At 33.3% G+C, this 25251-nt stretch overlaps 2 protein-coding genes across 3 annotated transcripts; one reads left to right on the top strand and one right to left on the bottom strand.

Moving 5' to 3' along the window:
- The first annotated feature begins 7053 nt into the window (after positions 1 to 7053).
- On the top strand, positions 7054 to 13798 carry LOC127088049 (cytochrome b5). Its single transcript, XM_051028964.1, has 6 exons — positions 7054 to 7287; positions 7362 to 7406; positions 10700 to 10732; positions 11188 to 11346; positions 13173 to 13240; positions 13325 to 13798. The coding sequence occupies exons 1-6, from the start codon at positions 7248 to 7250 to the stop codon at positions 13682 to 13684; spliced, it is 705 nt and encodes a 234-aa protein (XP_050884921.1). The 5' UTR covers positions 7054 to 7247; the 3' UTR covers positions 13685 to 13798.
- A 5000-nt stretch (positions 13799 to 18798) lies between these two features.
- Positions 18799 to 20997, bottom strand: LOC127088048 (uncharacterized). Of its 2 annotated transcripts, none has more exons than XM_051028962.1 (5): positions 20754 to 20997; positions 20499 to 20613; positions 19731 to 20339; positions 19445 to 19628; positions 18799 to 19172 (listed from the first exon to the last, which is right to left on the bottom strand). In XM_051028962.1, exons 1-5 carry the CDS (start codon positions 20828 to 20830, stop codon positions 19147 to 19149), a joined length of 1011 nt encoding a protein of 336 aa, XP_050884919.1. In that variant the 5' UTR covers positions 20831 to 20997; the 3' UTR covers positions 18799 to 19146. The 2 variants fall into 2 exon arrangements, with proteins under 2 accessions (XP_050884919.1, XP_050884920.1); XM_051028963.1 differs by having other exon boundaries at positions 20499 to 20608; positions 20754 to 20996.
- Between the last annotated feature and the right edge of the window lie 4254 nt (positions 20998 to 25251).

Raw genomic sequence — 25251 nt, 5'->3', positions numbered from 1 at the left:
TGAAAAATAGTTGTAAGGGTGAGTTCCTCAATCGATATAACAAACATTATAAATTATCATGTTATGTTAAGTAAATTTACACGTTAATCACCCTAATCATATCATGCATTCAGTAACGACACATCAACTCAATTCTCATACTCAATATCAACGTAAAATGCAACTCAATAACGACATAGAATGCAACTCAATAACAACATAAAATGCAACTCAAATGAGACTCGACTCATCATGCATGTGGTACCATTCGGAGTAAAACTCCCAACTTAAAATCATTGCCATTTTAGTGGGCATCAAGGCATAAGCCTTCAACTTTCAACTTAAAATTTTGCCAATCCAGGCCAACGTGGTGTGAGCAAAGCTCCAATTTTTGCCAATCCAGGCCAACGTGGTGTGAGCAAAGCTCCGACTTAATGCATATGAATGTACATGGCATACACGACTTTAAATTCCGACAACATAATAATAACAGCAACACAACAATGTTTTCAACATAATCAACTTATAATCAACGTTGGCTCATCAAGCCTACAACTCAGTATTTTCAACAACTTAACACAACTTATCAACATATTTATATCACCACTTCATAACATAAACTCAACAAAATTACTCATCGAAATCAACGAGAATATGCCAATCACCAATTATGTTCACAACATTAAAATATCAAATTTTCCAATTTCCAACAGTGTTAACCGGTTAACGCCCTGGGTTAACCGGTTAACGCAGGACAAAAATACATTTTCTGGCAAAACGCAACAGTGTTAACCGGTTAACGCCCTGGGTTAACCGGTTAACGCAGGCAAAACAGCACATTTTCACAAATTATAATAGTGTTAACCGGTTAACACCCTGGGTTAACCGGTTAACGCAGGCAAAACAGCAGTCCCTGCGCTAACACAAGGCAGAATGCAGAGTTCTCCGCATTTTCCGCCGTTGGAGGACTTCCGGACCTCCGATTCCAATTCCGTAAAAAGCTATACGTTCGGAAATTCACAACTAACCCAAACACATATTCAATTACAGCCTAAACACAGTTTCATCCAACGTAATTTTCCAGCATTCATAATCCCAATTAGGGTCAATTCAACGGCTATCACTACCCATGACATGTTAATCTATAATACCCATCAAACGACGATAAACCCCCCTTACCTGAGATAATCCGGCAATCTCTAAGCTTCAAGCTCTTCTCCAACCTTTGCTCTCTGGTTCTTCCTTTTTGCCCCTTTCTCCTCTTCTCTGCAACTTCTCAGTTTTCACGTAAAACCCTTTTACAAAATTGAAAACTTTTTTTCCTTATTTCCAACTTATATATTTTCCAATAATTATTATTCCAAATAATAATAATAATAATAATCCAATAATTCAATTTATTTAATTAAATTAATAAATATATTATTATTAACTTAATTTAAATAATTCTCTTATTTTATTCGGGGTGTTACAATGTCTCTATAATTGCCACATTTCTTGGGACATATGTTTTTAGTGCCCATAAAAACTGTGGCAATTCTTTGTATGAATCCTCCAAGTTGTCGAATACATGTTCAACAGCCTTTGTCCTTGCAATCCAGGCTTTCTTGTAAGATGGAGTATAATTCTATCTTGTTCGGATATGGGATATAATTATACTCACATTCACTGATGGGTCTTTGTTAACCAGCGGCAGAATGTCTTGACATATCAATACAACGCTTAATTTACGGTGATCTTGTTCAACATTAGTTACAATGCAACTGTGAGGTGGATCTATTGAAGCTATCTCCCGAGAGTCATTTTTCTTTTTGTAAGACGCAACCAACCGAAACTTACAAAGGATGTTACGATATTCGATAACATACCTTCTCGAATCAGTGTGTTTCACTGTAAAATCAGCAGAGTTGTTCATATGGAATTTTTTGATAGCTCGTGCATATTCTTCTTTAGTGCGGAACATGTCTCCCACCTTTAACTCGCCTTATGATCATGGATACGGGTTATAGAAAACACTTTTGGATGTTTCATCGTCATGCAGATCCATGTTTGTCATATGTTGAGGCGGATTGTAGACATGACTAAGAGGTAATGGCGATGGTTGATTATCATCTTCAATGTCGTTATTCAACATATGATTGACCTGTATCTCGGTCTCCTCTTCTTCTTCATCAACGACGTTGACTTCTGCTTCTGGGGCGACGTCATCTGAACATTGTGAACCAAATTCACCAAATTCACCAATACAATTGCAGCCTGAATGTTCATGACTAACAAACATGTATTCAACATCTTCATCATCCCGTACCTTAAGCGGGAAAAACTTGCATTGACTGTTCTAAAAAAATATTGGATTTTGATACGTGATCTTTGACACAATACCCGATCCTATGCATGATTGTATTCTTTTTTTCAAATGCAAGAAGTTTGCATTTCTCTTGATCGTAAGTCGAATGGTATCAGTATTTCGAAAATAAAATCCGTATAACTCAGACTCGTATGTCTCACCATTGCAGTGAACATTGACATTATATTTCAGTAAAGATGACTGATCCGTTGTCGCACGCGGATCAAAACGAGTAGTTTTTCAAAAATATAGTTTAACGACAAATTGACTCGGATTATCGTTCTCACAAGGATTCTTGAATGAATTAACCAATGATAGTAACGATTAATGGGGTTTTGGTTGGTTTAGGATTCAATTAAAAAAAAGATTAAAATAAGTAATTATTGAAATAAGTTGTAGCAACAATTTACTAATTCGGTCTTTGCCTATCATCGACTATTGTAATTCCAACCGCAAATTAACTATTCCTATTCGATTATAATATCAACTGACAAGCGTAATTGATAGTATAATTTATATGTTCCTATTATCCAAATTAAGCAAACGGGATTAAGTTTCATGAATTAAGCAAACATGAATTAAACGGACGCGACAACGAATTAAGCAAACGAAATCGTGACTATAGTTAGGATCACACAATCAATCGGATTAAATCAATATAGCATATGTAAATCGGATTAAGCAAACAAAATACATATATTAATATTGAAAGGAATAAAAAACCTGAATAAGAATTACTAAAATCTCAAGGTATCGGAATTCGAATACAGCAAATTGTTTGGATCGATTAGTTCTTCATGAGAATTCTTGCCAAAGCTTTCAAGTCTTTCGTGAATAGTCGTCCCCTAATGTTATGCGGCTGCTAGGTATATGGAAAACAAGGAATTTGGTTTACAACCCAACTGGATCGAAAACATAACCCAAGCCCAAAACTAATGATCCAAAATTTAAATAAAACTAATGTTGCAACTTCAACGAATTTTATGGCCCTGATACATTCTGATTCAGCTCTCGACTTCTGAGCAAAAGTTGTAGATCTTTTTCTTAGCTTTCCATCGACTGGTAGCACGTCTCAATCCGATACTCCTAACTCAAAATATGATTTTTCTCGCGAAAGCTGCTAATGCTGAAAATTAAATACGAAAATTAAATAAGTGCAAAAAATAAAATAAATTATGAAAACACATTAAAATATAAAAATAATCAAAGCAAACCGAAGAAATGCTTAAGTATAAATATGGAAGAACGTGCATCAAAATACATTGATCAATGACATTGTAATATTTCTGGTGCAAATGAAAATTAATTTCTTGTTGTAGATGAATGTGTGTTGAGTGTTGGATGTTGATAGTAAGACACTTAAATAGGTAAGTGATTTGTCTCACATGTAAGCTAGTCCGAAGTGATGTGTCACACATGCAAGCTAGTCCGAAATGATGTGTCAAACATGCAAGCTACTCTGAAGTGATGTGTTCAGCATGCAAGAGAGAGGAAAGCCACGTGTCACACATGCAAGCACTAGCTCCAAATGAATTGGCGCCTCCTTACAATCCTTGCACATGGCCGCCAATCCATTTGGCTACACCATGTCTTGCATGCATGCAGACCTCGTAACCAAGCATTCAGACCTAGGTGTGTCATGCATGTGTCTATAGAGGCGCCAATTTGAATGGCGACACCATGTACAAAATGCACATGGGCGCCAATTCATTTGGCTACCACATGCAAACACATTTTTCTATGCTCCACACTTTTGCCTATAAATAGGAAGGTAACTCTAACACTTCTTCCACACCATCACTCACTACTTCTTCTACAATATCAAATCTTTCATATGCAACAACCTTTTTCATCTGCACCAACCTCTTTCATCTTCGACAAGATGTTTATCCTCACAATGGGAGAATCGCACAGAGGAACAATTACAAACATAGCAACTTATGTAATCGTTTTATTGTTTTATTATTTGTCTAGAGTACCTTTTAATAGAGTACCTTTTAATAACATATCAACTTAGTAAATTATTTTCTTGTTCCTTTTATAGGATGTTTCACAGTTTCGTACTCGGGTCCACAAATATGTCCACATGGACCCGATGATTCAACCTTATGTTGAACTCGCTGGTTTTGGACATATAAGCAAAATTATGTCTTGGTCGATGGATAATAAATTCATTCTTGCTTTATGCAAAAGATGGCGTCCTGAGACACACACATTCTGGTTTCCAACCGATGAGTGTACAATAACGTTAGAAGATGTTTACATGCTTTTGGGACTGCCTATTGAAGGTAAAGTTGTAAATCATAAAACCAACTATGTGAATTCAATTTGCATGGACCTCTTGGATACTGATTTGTTAGATGATAACTCAAGAGGTCAAGGTATACTATTTTCACGCCTTAAGTCATATTATAACAATTTACATTTAGATGAGCATTCTACCGAAGAGGCTCGAGTAATAAAAATTAGGTGTTACATTATGCTTTTAATTGGTTCTTTTTTATTTCCCTAAGGTAGTGGTTCTAGTATGGATATTATGTATTTACCTTTACTAAGAGCATGTAAATAGAATAGGAAGTTACAATTGGGGATCCGCTTGTCTGGCTCTTTGTGTAAAAATTCACACAAAGATATATTTACCTTTTCTGGATGTGCTGTTTTGCTCCAAGCATGGGGTTGGTCAAGACCACCGTTCCTAGCGCCCGTCAACAACAACCCTTTCACATTCTCGTATGCACAAAAGTAAGTTGTTTAAATTACTATATATTTACTTACTTTAACGATTATTATCTCTAACTAATATTTTACCTTTTTGGTGCAGATGGTCGGCACATGGTATGAGTTATAACAGATGTCCTAGACATTGTATTACCCAGTATCGCAATCTCTTGGATCACCTTCGACCGACATACGTATGGATAATATCCTCATTATTTCATTATAATTTGTTAACTTCTTCTACCAAGTTTATAATCCAAGTTACTTTCACATTTCAGTTCATTTGGCGTCCATACCTAAATTTGGACCATGACCATGAAGTCAACGAAAAAGACGCAATCGTATGGACTACATGCACACCGATAATAAGATTCACAACTGTGGAGATGCACAACAGTGATCGTGTGAAGTTGCAGTTCGGTATGCTTCAACACATCCCAGATCCCCCAATAAGCCTAGGAGAATGTCATCTTCACAAAGTTAACGACCAATGGAACTTCAATCCATGGAAAAGCTTCGCAAGATCTAAGTGTCGCAAATGGAAGCACCGCCATGACCATGTCTTAATTGACGCAGTGATGCCAAATGAAGAAAAATCAAGTCGTACTTATATGGCTTGGTACAGATCGGTTGGTTTTCAGTTCATCGCCGAGGATATGTACCTGTACGACCCACGCCAACAAACTTACACACCAGATACCTTAACATCTAACCCCCAACAACATTGTCATACCGGATACACACAACCCCTTGTCCGTCAAACTTTTCGTTCCACAAACACACAAACATACAACCCAAACATGCCATACACCTAACCCCAATACCAACAGCATACCTCATACCACCACCAATAAATTGATCATCAACCAGAGACCAACATCATTTCGCACCCAACACATCACCCTACCAAAGTCGCCTTAGCCAGAACACTCAACGATCATTCAACACTAACCGTCCCTCCTCCTACCATAGCCAAGAAGCCCAAACCTCACAAAACCGAAACCTCTAACAACCATATCTCTACCAAACACCCCAACAATCTTTCCAACCTTTCCTCGACGCATCATTCACACCCATGTCTCCCTTCAACCGTCCCGGTCGCCCATCAATGAGTCAAACGCAACCCAACTACTCTGGCATGGGTCATGAACTCATCTATGACGGTACACCTTCGATGCATACTGAAGACTATGTCGATTTGTCTGACTATCTCAACAGGCCATCTTCTATAGTTGGTAGTGATGCTCCTGGGCCCTCAGATGCTCAAACACTAGTGATGAATCATCAACGCGGGTTAGGGCCACGGGTTTGGGTAGCTAGGGGATGTGGGACCGGAGGTCGGTTAGGTGATCCCGCTCATCACCATTAGGCTTTTTTGTGTAAACGAGAATTTATATTAATATCAATTGGTCCTATTTCGAAATTATGTATCACGTAGACCGTTTAACAAAAAAATTACAAAATACACTGAGGTGTCAATCCAATTGGCGTCTCCTTTCAACTGACACACATGAGCGCCAATTGGATTGGGTGCATCATATGCACTAACCAATCCAATTGACGTTTGCACTCTATTTTTAAGAGGAGACGCCAATTGGATTGACGCATCCTCCTAAAAGTCGGGGTACTGAATTTTTTTTAAAATAGAATTATTTTAAGATTTTTTTAAAAAAACAAAATCGTAAAAAATTCTATAATCTAAATATAAATAAAAATATGTTTTTTTTAAATAATAAACTTTTCATAAGCAATTTGTGGTTTTCGTTATTTTCTTTTTATTATAATTTATAAATAAATGCGCGTATCATATTAATAATAATATTATGTCTCTAGACAGATGTTTGCTACTAGTATCAATGGAGGATGTAGAGAGGAGAGTAGAGAGAAGAAAGTATACTTAGACGTGAAAGGGTTCATCATGACTCTTCGTAAAACAATTCTACAATCTAACGGTTCTTAGTTGTGATAATATAATTAGGTGCGAAAGTGTTCATCAAAATTATTGTAAAACAATATAATCCAACGGTTCTTAGTTGTGGTCCACAGCGAACCCCTTACTGGTACACCACCTATAAAATATTTGAAAAAAAAAATTACGACAATTCAGGGTCCAAAAGGCCTTTTCTGTTTCTAAGCTCTACACAACACTGAAGCACTATCTATCTACTCTGTGCGTTCATTTCCTCTGCATAGACAGAAAGAAATGGTAATCACTAACTTCAACGGAGCCGGCGTCGGATTTGGTATGTCAATTTCGTTATCACGATCACCTTCTCCAAACCCTAAATCACTCACACTCGTATATTTCTCTTTGCAGGTTTCGGTGTTGGTTGCGGTTTCGGTGTAGGATGGGGTTTCGGAGGTCTGTTTCTGCACTCTGCATTCTTCTTCTTCTTCTTCTACATGCTTCAATTTCATTTCTAATTTCTTTTTTTTCTGTTCGTTTTCATATTTTGCAACCGTTTTCAAGTGCTCTTAGTCCCCAATTTGATATTGGATTTTTCAATTTCTTTTTTATTCAATTCTGATGTCAATGTTGTCGCTTTAGACAAATTCGTTAGGCATGCTTATATAACTGATTGTATATTGCTATTTGTCAACTATTGAATCTCGAAATTTGAGAGGAGTGGGATAAAATTTGTGAGATGGAAAGTGAGAAAGTATTGTTCTATGAATAAACCATTAATTTAACCCATGAATTATAATTAATTCTTCAATTTAGCCTCTAAACTATATAAGTATGATATGTAGTCATTAAACTAAACTAAATCTGCCAAATTAGCCCTTCTTGTTAAAGATAATAGGGACTAAATTGATTAATTTTCATATGGTTTAGGAGCTAAATTGAAGGATTTTCATATAATTTAGGGTTTACTTGTTGTATTTATATAGTTTATTAAGGACTGGATTGGACAGACAACGATAGTATAGGGGACTAAATTGATGGTTTATTCATTGTACTCCACTTTCTATTTCTACTACTCTTCATTTTTTTAACATGAAAGAAGTGTTACTAATTTTCATTTTTTTTACAAGCATATTTTATGCTGAACCAAGCACACCCTTATTATCTTTCTCATTTCTCTTGCTCAAAAAATTTCTGTGTTGTTGCTTTCATTAGTCGAGCCTTCTATAAAGTTTGTGTCTAATTTCATCTCACCCCCCCACCTCTCTTCTTTTATTTAGTTTTGTGATATGTGAGTCTTTAGCTATATTAATCTTCCAAGTTAAAAACCAGCTACACATCTAGCTATATTAATCCTTTGAGTTATAATCTAGTTGCATTTTCTTCTCAAAGTCATGTCACTCGGTACACTGGAAACTAATTTATCCTCCCATAATTACGTACCCATTTGTTAGGAACCAGAATTACTCAAATTATAGAAATTACACTAAAAGGCAAGAAATATTACTGAAGAAATCCCCTGTAATCCTTGAGCAAAGCTCCTCAGAGAAGATATAATTCTTCATCTGCCAAATCTAAGGTTTTCATTGAACAGAATGATCAAAGATACCCTCTCTTTCTCCTCACAATCCCTCAGAACCGTATTGAGCACCCCCAACATAATGGGTCCGGGCAAGTAATTAGTTAATTGCCTATTTGGGTCCACCTTGTCTATTGGGTCCTAACATTGCCACCATCTTGAAAAAGAGACTAGTCCTCAAGTCTGAGTTTAGGAACTTGACTCCTATCATTCACTTCTTCCTCCCATGTGGCTTTTTACACGACTTCTCTGTTGCACTGAACTAAAAACTAGTGAGTAGTATTATTTCTTCCAAAAACTCTACTTTTCCAATAGTCACTGAAAACTAGGTTCTATCCTCCAGGATCCCACTATTGTTAATTTGACGAGCTAGCTTCACACATTTGACTACTCCACACAATGCCAACCTCTCTACATTTGTATGGCATCCTATTACTTTTTTCCGACCTGTAGAGGAACTAAACCCTTATCGATCACAACTCGATCAAAGTAAATAACAAGCTTATCTGATGCTTCCAATCTATCTAATTCTGCATCTTCTTTAATTCCCATCATTAAAACCCGTTTGGCTTCTATTCTAATCCCAGTCATTCTTCTTGCATGTATGTGATCCATCAACGTAATGACTAGCTTCCTTATGACCGACCAAGGATGCATCAATGTGCGTTTCACAATATCAAAAGAAGAAATCTTTTTAGAATCAATACAAGCATCTTTGGAGGCCTCATGCTCAAGGTAAAACCAGCAAATGGCCAGGGAAGAAGATTATTTTGGAAACAACCCAACAGAATGATCACTTTTGTAATATTCAAAGGTCTTTTCCTGCCATGTATACTCTTCAACCCTTACATCAAATAGCCACGGTAAAAAATAGATCCCATAGGATCATCAGAATATAGTGAAAGCAAGAACTTGCGGGGCTCTAAAGCATATCTAGAACTGCTGCACCTATACAAATTTGTCATGTGAACGAAAAGAGCTTTGAATATAGGTTTGTGTGTACCTTGGTATATTGATGGATTATTTGGAAGTGGTGTATGGATTTTTATTTTTTTTAGCTTATTTGGAGTTAGTTTACAAGAGCTGAGAATTGGAATGCATGATGGTATTTTATACCCTACTCATACTTTTTAGGTGCCTCACATTTATCTACCTTCTCACAAGAAACCGAGTTACGATCAAAATTGTCCTACATATTCTATAGAATAGAGGTGACAAAATTTGGTTGGTTTATTTGGTTCAAATTATCTAATCCAATGCTATAATTAATTGTGTGTAAGTTATCATTAATACTATTATGACTAAATAAAAAAAAATGATTTTTTCCATGGGTTTTGAATTTTGAATCTGATATATGAAAGTCATTACTTAGGAGTCAAGAGATAGATCAATAAGGATAGATGCTATTAATGTTTCTTATTTTGAGTGAAGTGATTGCTTAGCAGTCTCCTTTCACTTCTTTCATTTGAATTGATCTATGTTTAGAACTTTTATTTTCTTTTTACAGCAGTTGTGAGAAGATTTACTATGTGTTGTTCTTCTTCCCTGTTTTATTTTCTTTCTGCTTATCAAAATCTAAGAAAAGAATGCAATGGGCACGTCGAGTCTTCTCCGTGTTAGGCTATGCAATTGGATCTATTTGCTCCTTTTAAAGACGGCTTCTTTAGTGCTAGATTCAAACCATATTTGGGTTGAGTCTCTTAGGCCCATTCCAATGTAGTTTATAAAGTCAAGTTCTAACCACTAAAGTGACACATTTAATGAAGGAGAAAATTGAAAAGATTTACTATGTGGTGTTGTAATTCCCTGTGTTATTTCCTTTCTGAGTATCAGAATCCAAGAAAAGAACACAATACACCATATCTCTATTATTCTTAGGCTTGCTCAATTTACAAATGCGGCAAATTCATGGTTAGATTCTCCATTCTTTTGCCTTTTTCCTGTAAAAAGGATACCAAGTTGAATTATCTAAATGAAAAATTGTGTACTGAGTCACATGTTTCAGTTTTCGCTACCGTATTCTTATCCAACTTGAGGAGTGTTTTTATTTGTAATTTTTGTTAATTTTATCTCTGCAAATGCTCTAGACCTTCAGTTCCTCCTCCCTCTCTTCAATTTTCTTATTACTTTAGAGATAACTTGTCTGATCTCGTATCGACATCTGGTACAGGTATGCCATTGAACTTCTTGGGTCTTGGTGCAGGTATGATACTCATGAATCTTACTTCTTTTTTTATTTACTTAATTTTCACTAATATATGATGTGGGTAGCGATTTTCCTTCAAAACCATTATCATTAGGCCTCCACATCAAATGTGGTCCACAAAAGAGCATATTTATAGACTGTTGGATTAATTCGTTCACAGATAAATTGATATTGATATATCTCCTCTGAACAGATAATTAATAATTTATGGGATATGGTTGCCCCAATTCACATAGCCCCCTATCCTTCTGGTTTAGTACGTCCAATTTTGATAAATTGATATTGATATATCCATTAGACAGAGTATTAATAATTTATGGGTTAGTGTTGACCCAATTCCCACAGAATGACTATTATTTGTTAGGCTCAAAGTTTATTGTAACCTTTTACATAAATTAAATATTATGCATTTAACCTTTCAGCAATTAGATATATTCAATTTCATTTTGAAGGTGGAGGCTGTGGCGTTGGAGTAGGACTTGGTTGGGGTTTTGGTACTGCTTTTGGTAGCAGGTATAGGTTGTCAAGGATCACATTTCAAGGAATGGAATTTGACAGTAAGGAGAAAAGTGAGAGCACGGAGTTGTCAAAACCCAGCCCAGAAATAAGAAGTTCAAGATAGCACCATCAACTTAAATGTAAAATTGTTATTACTGGCCAGACAGGTGATCTTCAGGGTTTTAATAATGTGTCACGAGGCCTGTGAAGATATACAAATTGTGTCCATAACTTTTCAGTTCCATTATCTATGATTTATTGGATAATTGTATCAGTTGGTAGCAATTTATGGTATGTGATATGTGAAATGAGATTAAAGGTACTCCAATGTCAGGGTAAACTATTTTTACACCATCATCCAATAGAATTATAACGTTCAGCCATGTCATACCAGTATTTAAAAATTAAACGTGTGATTTGGCGGGATACACGTCTCTGATTGGTTGACAGTGAAAAAATATTTTACACGGTCAGTAGATAAATTTTTTTGTCATGTAAAATATATCTTTGGAAGTTGTGAAATATATCTTTAAACAACTTTTAATTAACTTCAATGTTTCTATTGCTATTATTTTTAGAATATTCATCGTTCAATTTAATGTTACCATTGGCCACATTATATCTTAAATTGGATTTAATTTGTATGATTAAATTGTGTAGTATTTTTTATACCAAAAATGATTATAATTGTTGGGTAATAAAAAATGTTATGTTCGGTAGAGATTATACAATAATATCTCCAAGTTTTAATTTATCGGATGTATGAAAAACAAATTTATATTGACTATTCACACAAATTAAGTTATTTTAATTATAATTATGTCATAAATAAAATGAGCTTTGATTGATTAATGTTTTTATATGGGTGAGGTTTAAGGGACATCGGCCCAAAAGCGATCCTATATGGGTGAGGTTTAAGGGACATCGGTCCATTAATGTCTTAGGCAATAGTAAAGCGATCCAACCCAACCGAGTGATCGTGATGGAAGGAGAGATCAAGGATAACGAATGTAGAGACCGTTAGATGACATAATAAGTGATGGAATGAGAGATCAAGGATAACGAATGTAGAGACCGTTAGATGACATAATAAGTGATGGAATGAGAGATCAAGGATAACGAATGTAGAGACTGTTAGATGACATAACAAATAATGTGATGACATATGTCTTAGAAAGACCGATAGATGACATAATAAATAATGTGATGAGATGTCTTATAGGCGAATACTTAGAATAGGGGGAGACTGTCATATCAAACCTCAATTCTTCTTTATTTTGTTGATTCATTAATTTAATTAGAGGAAGTTGTCGGATCAAACCTCCCACAAAATTTTCTAGTTTGGATTGTTGAGTGTATATGTTAAAATCACCTTTTTTTTATGTAGGTTTGTTTTCAATTTTAACAAGAGAGTGTAAAAGTGATTCTAGAAGAGAATTCAAATGGCTTGAAATTAAAAGAATAATTTTAAAAGACACAAAAATGATTCTAGAAGTGTATTAAAGTAACCTTTTTCATTTAAAAATAAGAAGTTAGGTTTGCATTCAAATTGCTTAAAATGTAAATGAAAAAAAAAGTGAAGTGATTAGATGAGAGGATAAACCTTACTTACTAAGAGATTAGGTATCAAAATACGTATGTTTTTATGAGGTGAGAAATGAGCCACATAACATAACTTGTTTACTTGTGCATACTAAATTCACCTTTGAAAATCCTATTAACGACGGTTACACCTTAACATGGTTTGATCTTCCTATCCACGTGGTAGAATGGTAGTTGATAACATCAAAAAGAACGAAAAAACGTGATAATGCATCATCATATCTACCACCATACTATATAATCCACTACATTACCAATCTTATTCTTTCAATTTCAAACCATAATAACATTATTATTATTATTTCTCCTCATTTTACATCCATGGCAAATCAAAGAGCTTTCACCCTCTCACAAATCTCTCAACACAAATCCAACAAAAACTGTTGGCTTGTCATCAACGGCAGAGTAAGTAACACATTCAACCATGTCACTAACTTCATACTAACACTTTAGAACCTCACGAAAAGTGTTTGAATTTTGATTTTGTAGGTGTTGGACGTGACAAAGTTTTTGGAGGAACATCCAGGAGGAGAAGAAGTGATTCTAGAGGTTGCAGGGAAAGATGCAACAATGGAGTTTGATGCTATTGGACACAGTAAAGCAGCTCAAAGTTTAGTCCTGAAATACCAAGTTGGTGTTCTTGAAGGTGCCACGGTTGAAAAGGTTGATGATGATAACAATGTTGTTGTGGAAAAGGAATCAAAGAGCAAAGAAATGAGTGCTTTTGTCATTAAAGATGATCCTAGTTCAAAAACTGCGACATTTTTGGAGTTCTTTATTCCTGTTGTTTTTGCTTGTGTTTATTTTGGTTATAGGGTCATCACCGTAGGAGATGCTGTTGACTACTAAACCATTGGGATGTCTATATTTACTGTGTTTGTTATAACTCTGAAATTCAATAATTAAGTTTTTTTTCCTAATATTTTAGGCGGAAATAATATTTGATTATTTGTTGCTTTGGTATCATTTGTCTTATATAAAATTTAAATTAAGACTTTATTTCACCTGACATATTTTTGAGCTTATATGTATAATTTATAAGCTCTTATGAAAATATAAAATTTGTTTAATAATAACAAAAATTAATATCGAATTGTTAATTTTTATTTTAAATTATTGATTTATAAATATTAATTATTTATTTATATTAAAATAAAAATATAAATAAATATTATCGTCAAAGATTAAATCTGAACTTAAGTAACATATATGAGTTTATCTATCCATCCAACTTGAACGGTTAACTTGCTACTAAAAGCATATGATAATAATTGAGAGTTTTGTATTAAAGAAATTTAGTGGGTCTAAATAGATTGTTATTTATTATTATTATTATTATTATTATTATTATTATTATTATTATTATTATTATTATTTCTTTATTAAATTTAATGACTTTTTTTTAGTTCTTTTGTTTTATTTAAAAAAATATTGATTTTTATTTGTAATGAGAAAGAAAACTTTTCTATTTGTTAGAGTAACTTGAAAATTTATTGAGTAAAACATTTAGATTTAATTTTGTTTTTATTAGTTTATGTGAGGTAAGATTTTACAAAACAATGGTTATTTGATCCTCAAATTGAAAGATCAGCATGCATAAACCTCAATAAAAATATGAAAAATAAATAAATATTCAAAATGGTAGATTTAGAAGAGTCTTCTATCTCAAAGCAAAGAATCATGATTGAAGGCAACAACAATAATATCAATGAAAACAACAATAATATCAATAAAAACAATAATATCAATAAAAACAACAATTGTGGCATATCATTTCACAATAGTTCCAGACGTCTAACTCACTTAACTATAACGTAAAGGAATATCCAACAAAGTCAAATAAAAACAAGTTTACTATAAATTATGTATGCTAACCTTTTTTCATGTTTAGATCATGAAGATCCATACACGCACCTCACAAAATTTTACGAAATTGCTGATAAAGCTAGGAATTCCAGAAAATAAGGAAGAAGAAGTATTCCTACGATTGTTTTGACACTCTCTAATTGACAAAACAAATGAGTGGTATCTAGATCAATCCACATTAACGATGAAAAATTGGAACTTATTGGAGAAAAATTTCTTAAATAGATTCTTTCCTCACAACAAATTCATGGAAGTTGAAACAAACATCGCGGTGTTTTTCCAAGGCGCAACAAAAACTCTTTGTGAGCCATAGGAAAAATACAAGTTCGTGCTGAGACGATGTCCAAACCACAACTTTGACGAACTCGCAAAAATACACATTTTTTGAAATGGACCTCAACAACAATCAAAGTTGCTACTAGATGCTACTGTCAGGGGTTCTCTCATATCCAAAAGTGTAGAAGAAGCAACCATAATCATTGAAAAAATGAAACTCAATGATCATCAAGGAAAATACAACAGGAATTCAAATCAAAGTAGGGAATTAGGTACTTGTAATATCTCACTTTCTCTTAAGTGTTATATATCATATCAAAGAAAGTATGTAAAAGAGATACTCAAGAGATTCAGGATGGATAATTCGAATCACGCATCTTCGCCTGTTGAACCAAATTTGAAGTTGGAGAAGCATGGAAAGGAGGACAAAATCGATGCAACTTTGTTCAAACAAATTGTCGAATCTCTAAGATATGTGTGCAATAGTTGATCTGATATATGTTTCTCAGTCGGATTAGTGAATGAACCAAAGGTGTCACACATAAAGGTTGCAAGAAGAATCCTGAGATACTTAAAAGGATCGATAAACTATAGAATTCTATTTCGATGAGACTCTGAAAGCAAAGAAGTTATGGTTACTTGTTATTCAAACGTTTATTGGTGTGAAGATAAGGAAGATCAAAGAAGCACAACTGGTTATTCTTTCAAGTATCTGGTGTCCCAATCTCATGGTGCTCGAGAAAGCAACATGTGGTGACATTGTCATCGTGTGAGGCTGAATATATAGTAGGATCCTATATGTGTGTCAAGCAATTTGGTTCAGATCAGTATTGGAAGAGATTTAGGTCGAAGTGAAGAAACCTCTGGTGTTGTAGATCGACAATAAGTCAGTCATAAATCTTGCGAAGAATCCAGTTTTGCATGGAAGGAATAAGCACATCGAATCTAGATTTCACTTCTTAAGGGGGAATGTAAATCGAGGTGAATTTGAAGTAAGGTATTGCTCAAGTGAAGCATAGTTGACTGACATTTTTACCAAAGGATTGAAGATCTGCAGATTCTTGAATTTGAGAAAGAAATTAGGAATATTCATATCGACTATGATTAGTGTACATTCGACAACTTGGTTTAGGGTTTATTACTTAGTATACAAGTTAGATGTATAAAAATATACATATTTTAAAATTCAGTTTGTATCATCATAATTCAATAATATCAATCCTTACTTTCATTCTCTCTCATTCTTTCTCTCCTCACTAAAAGTGACTCACGTACTAACATGTTGATCAATCAAAACTTTAATTATCTAGCAAAATAAAAAGATATTTATAGGATACTCATTTAGATAAACTATTCATGGAGTATAGTGATATGAGACTAGAGTCTCAAATTGATTTGCAGCCGAACCGATTTGATTTAGATAGTAAGAAAGATTTTTATAATTACAATAAATTTTTACAGTATAATGGATCGTTCTCTACCTATAAGTCTTATTTGTAAAAATATCTAGAAGAATCTTTGGAGAATCAATTTACCACAAACTTTGGTATTTTAAAATGATTGGAGAGAAAATTCTAATTATCTATCCTTGCAAGAGACTTGGTTGCCATACCTATGTCCATCGTACCATTTGAGTCAAGTTTTAGTCTTGGAGATTGATTGATTAATGAATATGTTAGTTGCGTCACACCTCAAAAAAGTGGAAGCCCTTGTTTGTAGTTATAATTGAGGGTTACAAGGAACTAGGGAAATAGGAGAAAGGTAAGATAATTGTACATGTTTTACGGTATGTAACATTTATTAGATTATAACTTGATTCATAATAGGCTGCATTTTTTATTTTCAAAAATAACTGCTATAGAAGGAGGTGGTTATTGTTCAAGATTGAAAAGTTCTTGGGGGTAGATAGTTTTTTTTGGATTTAGTCACATGTTTAATTTAGCCCACCATGAGATTTAGAACTTCCTTTGAATACTCTTATGACTACATAGTTTGAGATATAAAGTTCCTTTGAATAGTTTATTGAATGTTTGTTTATGAGTTTGTGGGATACTAATACAGTATAGAAGTTAATTGGCTGGCTTGTGTTCCCACGTAGGCCGAGACCATGAAAATCTCCCCCATTAGAATATAGAATTAATTAAAATATAGACGGTGTAAAAGGATTTTACACTGTCAATTAATCTTATACGTTGAATATTAAAATAAATTTGACTTTTATTTTAAAAATTTATAAAGTAATGCAAACGGGTGATGGTGATAAATCGACCGTGTAAATCTTTTTACATTACCAATACATATTAATTAATCCCAAAAGGAGAAAATATCTAATCAAGATACATATTTTCAAAAATAAAAAAAATATAGTATTTGTTGTCTTTGTCTTATTTATTCGATGGCTTAAGTGTTAGAATGTTTAGAGATATGGCTCCTTCAATTTAATCTGAAAGGGATCTTCCGAAAAGAATTATATTGGATGGCATCATCTTATCTGACCCAAACCTCATATCAAAATATTTTAGTTTGAGAAAGATATATAGCATCTCATGCAATCATTTTTTATCTCTTCAATAATACAGGCTCATATTTTTAATATAATTCAATATAATCAATTCATTTCTCATTTTCATTGTTCAATCATTTATAAAAGTAATATATAATTAGAACTTATTGAAGACATCAAATAAGTCACTCGTCATTTTTATCAACACATCAAACTCAATAGAATATTGAGTGCGGAAGATGTATTAAAAAAAATCAAATCCCACACAGAGAGTACAAAAAATTAATATAGAATAATATTTTTCATTTTAAAAATCAGTTTTATAGAAATGAAATATGTCATAATTCTAATATTTAGTTGATGTAATATTTAGTTGTTTAGATTTAAGCATATTGAGGAGACATGCGGTTGATGTTTAGTTCATTCCATCCATGGTCTGCATCATATTTTGGAATATTCAACGGTTTTTATATTTCATATGTATTAAAAATTGAATCGGTTCAATAAAAAACCGTAAACCGAATCAAATTAAATAAAAATCATAATAAATCATGTTTGATTCGAATGTGTTTGAATCATTTTTTAACAAAATTGTACGGTTCAATTTATATTTTACAAATCAAACTAAACCGCATCGTTACAATCTAAAACTCAAACCTATCATGACTTAGTCTTGTGATTATGAACGGTATTCTCATGCTCACACTTAAAGCTTATCGAGTTTATCAAACATTCTTATAATTTTCTTCGCCATGTACATCTCTCCTATTCTACTTTAATCTCTCTTTTTTTTTCTTTTTTTCCATCTTCTCATTTTTATGTTATTGTTCTCTCTTCCAATTACATTTTTATCAGACATTTCTTCTTTAATTTCACATCTCTTATATTCTTTTTTTCCATCTTCTCTAATCTCTCATCTCCTATAATTTTTCTATTTCATTATGATATTTTTTATATTATTTTATACTAATATTTTATGTTTTTTATTCCCCTATTGTCTAATCAGATTTTTGTATATTTAATCCCCTATTGTCTAATCAGATTTTTGTATCCCTATTGTCTAATCAGATTTTAATGTGAAATTGTTTAAATATAATGAATTTTGTTATTATTTAATAATGTATGAATGACCGAACCGACCGAACCAATCAAAACCGCAGTGATTTGGTTTGGTTTAGATTGATTTTATTTCTAAAAACCAGTCAAACCAAACTAAACCGCACATTTTTTTCTCTTGCGGATAGGATGATTTTTATCATCAAAATCGTTCAAACCGCACCGCAAACACCCCTACGCTTGATATATTCTTACTGTCAACTCACATGAATGAAAATAGTACATTCATTTTCAATTTGTATATACAAACCATAATAATCTTGTCTTGTGAACTCACATGAATGAAAATAGTACACTCATCTTCAATTTGTATGTACAAACCATAAAGCTTTGCTATGGATCAAAGAAGGCTCTAAATAATTATCTCAAAGCACTTTGTGCATTATATTGACATCGAGTATGCTAGCGGGAATCATTTAAAAAAAAAACCTCTCTCGTTTGCTCAAGGGACAGCATAGTATACAAACTTCAATTGATATTTTTCACTGTTTGTATGTCCCCATTTGGCGCCATACAAAAACTGATATATGATATCTCTACATCTTCTTTTTTACATTGCATAAAATGCAATTAAAACTGCACAGAAATCAAAACTGTTAGATAACATATACTACTGCAAGAAAGAGACGGAAAATGATAAGATAACTGAACACAAACATCCATATCAGCAACAATTGAACAAAGCATTTAGAATGACATAGCTTCTAAGCCTTTTGTCGAAAAATGATGCGTATGGCCAAAAACATTAGAAGAGCACCAAAATAGACCAAAGCATTCAACTGTACAATACCATAGGACAATCGAAACAGTTATTTGAACATACAAAAAGATGAAAGATCAGTGCTTACCAATGAAGCAAAGGATAATAACTATCCAGACAGCTATTTGAACAGGCCGGTTGTACTGCATTTGGTATTGAGATCTTTGAAGCTGTCTTTGTAAAGCCCCATACCACCCGTGGAGTGGCTTATTATAACATCCATCACAACTATGAAGGCAAATCTTACTTTTTTCATTGCAATCATTGATGACCTTTTTTGAATGAAAAAATAAGTATTAATCAATTTGGCAAACGCGTTAAAAATTACTCGAGCAAACATCTGTTAATTGAGTAAAAGAAGATTAAGAACGCACCCCATTACATTCGGTTGATGGTAGTAGTAGTGCATTATCAGTTTCTTGATGACTATCCATTGCTTTCAGCTTCCTATAACCATTCTTCGGCCATTTAGAAATGGATTCCACGGAACTAAAGAATCCAGAGACACTGGCGACCTTATGCATAGGAGTAGGACCAGAAGAATCATTGGAGGAAGTCGATTGTTGCACATTATCCAGAACAGCAATTTTCCAAGAACTAATATCAGCACCAGCGCTAGCCACCCTGCGATGTCCATATGGTTTCTCCTCCACCTCAACCGCTGCTCTAACCGAATCCGTATCACCTAATTTTGGATTTACAGTGTCTCTCCCAGTAAACCTAAGCGGCGGTTTGCCACCAGAAGGCGACAGCGGCATCCCTGAAAGAAACGATGCAAGCTCATTTCGCTCTCCTTCATCCAGCGACACCCAAGGCAGAGACACCTTGCTACCTAAAGGAACAGATTCATGCAGTTGTAACAAATTCTCCACTTTCGAAATCTTGGCTTCAATCGCAGCAACGAAATCTTGGTGCCTATTTCTAGCATCATCACTCGAGCTTTTTCTATAACTCGACTTCACAGCCCGTTGAAATTCATCTAACTGCATTGCACACCCAATTCAAGTTCAACAACACACTCGTTATTCTTGTCACGACCCTCTCTTCTGTTATGACGCAAGTCATAACCCAGAGAGGGTCGTGACAATTATAAAATTTACAACAAGAGAGCATAATGGTGAATTCTAGCTAAGATGAATTACCTGCCACTTAGCAGTGCCCATGGCAGTAAGAAGATCTCTCCGGAGTTCATCAGAGTTCCAAGGACTGGATGCATCTTTCATTGCGTGAATCCATATCCTATAGGTAGATTCTACCCTTCAAACAAAAAATCACAGAAAATCAAATATTTAAATTCAAAATGATTAAAGAGGTTTGAATTTGGAAGATTATTAAAATTAAATAAAGAGAAAACGAAAACCTAATTGGAAGAATGATTATGATAATAATAACAATACCTATCAGCAGATTCCTGAACTTCTTCAGCAGCGTTAAAGAAAGGATCTTTTTCCCATCGATCAAAAATCGAAGCCATGAAATGAAATTTAATAATCAAAATTTGACAACGATAAATTCAATTTAATGAAAACCTAAAAAGTTGAATCCAGAAGCATAATTAAGAATGTTCTTTATTTTTGACAAGTGTAATAAACCCAAATGTATCGACGAAAAAACCATGGGTGATATCCATGTGAGCAGATACGCCGTCGTTTTTTTGCAATTTATTGGTATTAATTGAGAAAATAATAGATATATTGTTGTAAAATAATTTTATATTAATATTTAATAAGTAACGTGTATTCTATTAAATAGAAAAATAATTTAAAGAAATTTAATTGACACGATAGAGTAAGGTTTTTATTGAATAATAATGTATAATTTAGATATTTCGTGAATATTCACTAAACTCTTATTAATCTTACCTAATGTTTGTAAAATATTTATAAAAGAAATCAACCATAGTTTTGAAGTAGGAAATATAAACAAGTATCTATGCATAAATTAAATTTGTGCAGGAATTAAATTTTTGACCAAAAAAATCTAGTTTTCGTGCCTATATTATTTTGATTGAATTTGTAAGTAATCTTGTTTGAAACATAATAACTGAACAATAAAAGTAGTTAACTCTAACTGATGAAATTAGACCAATGTTTTTATTCATTGTTAAAAAGTTAATCACTTTTATCAGACTTTTTAGGATTCAAACCAACTATAACAGTTACTTGTTAATAAACTAAAGTAATTGAAGTACAAGAAAAAAAATTAGTTGCATTGAATTATGAGTAGTAAATAGAGTTTATCTTTACAAGCAAGCCAATTTTTATGTGACTAGCAATTTGATTTTACTTGTAAGTTTCGATGCAAGTAAACAAATATCATATGATTAAGACAATTTGGATAAATATGCCCTTTTAGAGGGTCGGGGGATTGCTCTATCACATACCCCAAATTTTAAAAAAATTAACTTTTTTTTCTTTGATATTAATAATAATAAAAAATTTATAAATTAAAAAAAACTATGATAAAAATTTAATATAAAAAATTGATCAAAAGTTAAAATAATTATAATTAAATATATTTTTATTAATATATAATTTTATTTTTTATGTGTATTTTTAATTATTATAATTGTATATTTTAAATTTGGATCTATTTTTCAAAGAGTTTAATGGTAGTGCACTGTCAGAGTAAAAAAAATTTACACATGCATTCAATCAAAATATTTTAAAGTGCCAAATTATATAAATAATTTAAAATTTAATAGCTGACTTGGCGGGATACATGGTTATCATTGGTTGGCAGTGTAAAAATAATTTACGCTGTTAGTATACCATCTTTTTTCTCTTTTTCAAATTAGAATGGAGTTTTCGAATTGATGGGATTCATCGTAATCTTTTAATTACAACATAATTACACTACAACAAGGTCAAATAAATATTTGACAAATTGATCCATAAATCTCACTCTTTACTCCTTAGAAATTATACATGTGGATCAACTTATACTTGCTATACATCAATACAAATTTTCTTTCCTTGCAACAATTACATTTTCATTTTCCAAACACCACCATTCTTTTCCTCACTACCTTTTATCATTCACTCTCTCTCATTTTCAAATACTTCTTTAACTTGATATTTTTCTTGTTGTTGTTTAGATTTTCGTTGTAACCAACGTGAACAGGTTTTTTCATTACCCTCGTTTCAAATTCTTTTTTGTATTTAGGCATGACAAATAGGGCGGAACAGATGTGGATTTAGACATTATCAGCCTCGTCTCCGCCCCCAAACTAAGTTGGGGTAACAATTGTTCACTCGCTCCCATGGGAACATGTTTTCCCAGCCAGACCCGTCCAAACCCACATAAACAATAATTTATTTTTTAAATGCATGTTTTTCCATAGCAACAAAAATCAACGATTAAACTAAAAACTTGGTCATTCTCATTTGATTTGTATTTTAAAAAAATAAAAAATGAATAATAATTCTAATAAACTTGATATCTTAAGATTAAAACAAATAAATGAGTAATAAATTTATTAAAAATAAGGGTAATAAATTATGGGTCAGGTTAACGAGTGTCTCAATGACACTATTTAAGAATTTCAAAAAATAAAGAAAACATTCTTTAAAAAAAGTTAATTATTTCAATTTTCAAAAAAAAAAACATACTTTTTTAATCTCTTAAAGAGTGTCTCTAGTGTAGACATTAGCATTTTCCATACGTCATATTTAATAAGTGGAGGTGATCGGGACAAGTACTAGTATCATCTACCCCTTAATTAAAAATCAGGTTTTCTTCGCAATTGCTCCCGATCCCAATTAAATTGGTTTTTCCTCGTTATATTCGAGGCAGAGACGGCCAAATCCGGTTGAGTTCATATTTTTTTGCCATGCCTATTTGTATTTCATTTGAATGGAAGAAATACCATTTTTTTTTACTTTCACGATGTTGGTGTTCGAATAAACATTAACACACATTCTTTCTTTTTTCTTGATATTTAGATTTTAAAATTCTCGTAATCGATAATAGCAGATCATACGATAGGTCATGAAAGAATCCCCATAACCCATAGTCCCTGGGAAACGACTCACTCATGGTGAAGATAAACACAACCACAAAGATATTCATCATCAAACTTATATTACTCAAACAAAACAAATGAATAATATAGAGAGAATGAATAGAAAACCTGGATTGAATCATAAACTTGTTCCACAAAATTCTCCCTTGGAGACTTGCGTTACAAATAAAAATTAGAAAAATAGAAACTTTAGAAACTAGAAAAAAAATACAAAAGTTGGGAACCCTAAATTCATAACAAGCTATGCATTTTATAGGGGGGAAATAAAAGTTCAAAATATCCTTGGCTAAATGCAAAATATTCAGATTTGATTAATATCCAATCAATCTTAAGAGCCACGATTAAGAGGAAATCTTTTCATTTATGGATACATAACAAAATCTTGGTTTTTCTCTCGCCTCTTTACTACGGCTCGTAGCAGTTGCTATGGGTGTGCGTAGTAGGTCACTACCTTGTTGCTTCAAAAATCATCAAATGAGGGGGGTTAAGGGAACATGTTGTTATGGCCCGTAGTAGCTGCTATGGGTGACCATAGCATGCCATTAACTTTAGTACGAAAGAATTTGCCAAAATGTTATTTTCGCTCTGCTTCTCTTTCCTTTAATCCTTTTTTGCTTGGATGCTCATTAGACTCTGGAATTCACAATAAAATACAAACAAAAGTATAAAACTTGACAAATGAAAGGAAATCGAACAAAATGCGGTAAATTTCTAAAGGAAAACTACTAGAAAGAACGATGTAAATACCACTTATCAAACATCTCCAAAGAGAAGAAAAAAAGTGAGATAATGAGGATAAGAAGTGTCCATATCAAAGAGTTTGAAAACTCTAAGTTCTTTGAGTTTTGTTCCTCTAAAGGGATTGGTCATGAATTCTTAGCACCTGTCACACCTTAGCAGAATGAAGTGGTTGGGAGGAAAAACATGATCTTACAAGAGTCAGCTAGAGTTGTGTTACATGCCAATAACCTACCTTACTATATTTAGGCTGAAGTAGTGAACACAACTTGTCACATTCATAATCGTGTTACCATAAGATTTGAAATCAAAGCAACTCAATATGAGTTGCTGAAAGATAGAAAACCAATTTTCAAATACTTTCATATATTTAGGAGCAAGTGCTACATCTTGATAGGCCGTGAGCAAAGAAGGATGATGAATCCCAATAGTGATGATGGAATTTTCCTAGGATAATCTATCAATAAAAGAGCATACAAGGTATATAACAAACTGAAGGAGAAGGGTGATCCAAAACGCAGCGAAATTTAAAATTTCTCCTTTAATGATCCTTATGAATGGGCATGATCAGTGATAGAATCGTTACCTCTTGTGGCGATCGTAATCTTTGATGCAGATCTACGGAGCGATCACGAACGTTGAACGATGACAACGCCTCTACTCAGTCCACATGAACGGATTCCTTCAATCTCAGTGTTAGCTGCTACGAATGAAGGCTTTGAGTAAGTGAGAGAGAGAGAGAAGAGAGAGAGAGAGAGAGAGAGAGAGAGAGAGAGAGAGAAACGAAATTGCAACTGCACAAATGCTTCTACACAAGGGTTCTATTTATAAAACCACTTGTGTGGGCTGCAAGCTAAAAAGCCCACTCAAGTGTTATATGGCCCATATCTTATAATATGCCAAAATCACTTAAGCGCGTAGTACCTTACCATATTTCGTATTCTACTTAAGTACATTGTACCTTACGATGTTCTACAATTCACTTAAGGGCACCGTACATTACTGTATTCCTTAGTTACTCTATCTCTCATCAATCTGTCCTTTGTGTGTGACCCTGTAGGTTTTCGCGGCATTGACAATTATATTAAATCACGTATTTAACATAATAAACAGTGAATGGTATCTAGCAACAC

The sequence above is a fragment of the Lathyrus oleraceus genome, chromosome 5 (assembly GCF_024323335.1).
Source record: "Lathyrus oleraceus cultivar Zhongwan6 chromosome 5, CAAS_Psat_ZW6_1.0, whole genome shotgun sequence".
NCBI lineage: Eukaryota > Viridiplantae > Streptophyta > Magnoliopsida > Fabales > Fabaceae > Lathyrus > Lathyrus oleraceus.
This window is presented reverse-complemented; position numbering and strand designations above follow the sequence as displayed.

Bases quoted from the DNA above. Each gene is read 5' to 3' on its own strand.
- LOC127088049 (XM_051028964.1), top strand. From the start codon at position 7,248: ATGGTAATCACTAACTTCAACGGAGCCGGCGTCGGATTTG. The intron at 11,347-13,172 runs GTTCAAGATAGC...CAAATCAAAGAG, and splicing joins ACCCAGCCCAGAAATAAGAA to CTTTCACCCTCTCACAAATC. The intron at 13,241-13,324 runs GTAAGTAACACA...TTGATTTTGTAG, and splicing joins GGCTTGTCATCAACGGCAGA to GTGTTGGACGTGACAAAGTT.
- LOC127088048 (XM_051028962.1), bottom strand. From the start codon at position 20,830: ATGGCTTCGATTTTTGATCGATGGGAAAAAGATCCTTTCTTTAACGCT. The intron at 19,629-19,730 runs GTGCGTTCTTAA...CATTCAAAAAAG, and splicing joins CATCAACCGAATGTAATGGG to GTCATCAATGATTGCAATGA. The intron at 19,173-19,444 runs GTAAGCACTGAT...ATTTCTGTGCAG, and splicing joins TATTATCCTTTGCTTCATTG to TTTTAATTGCATTTTATGCA.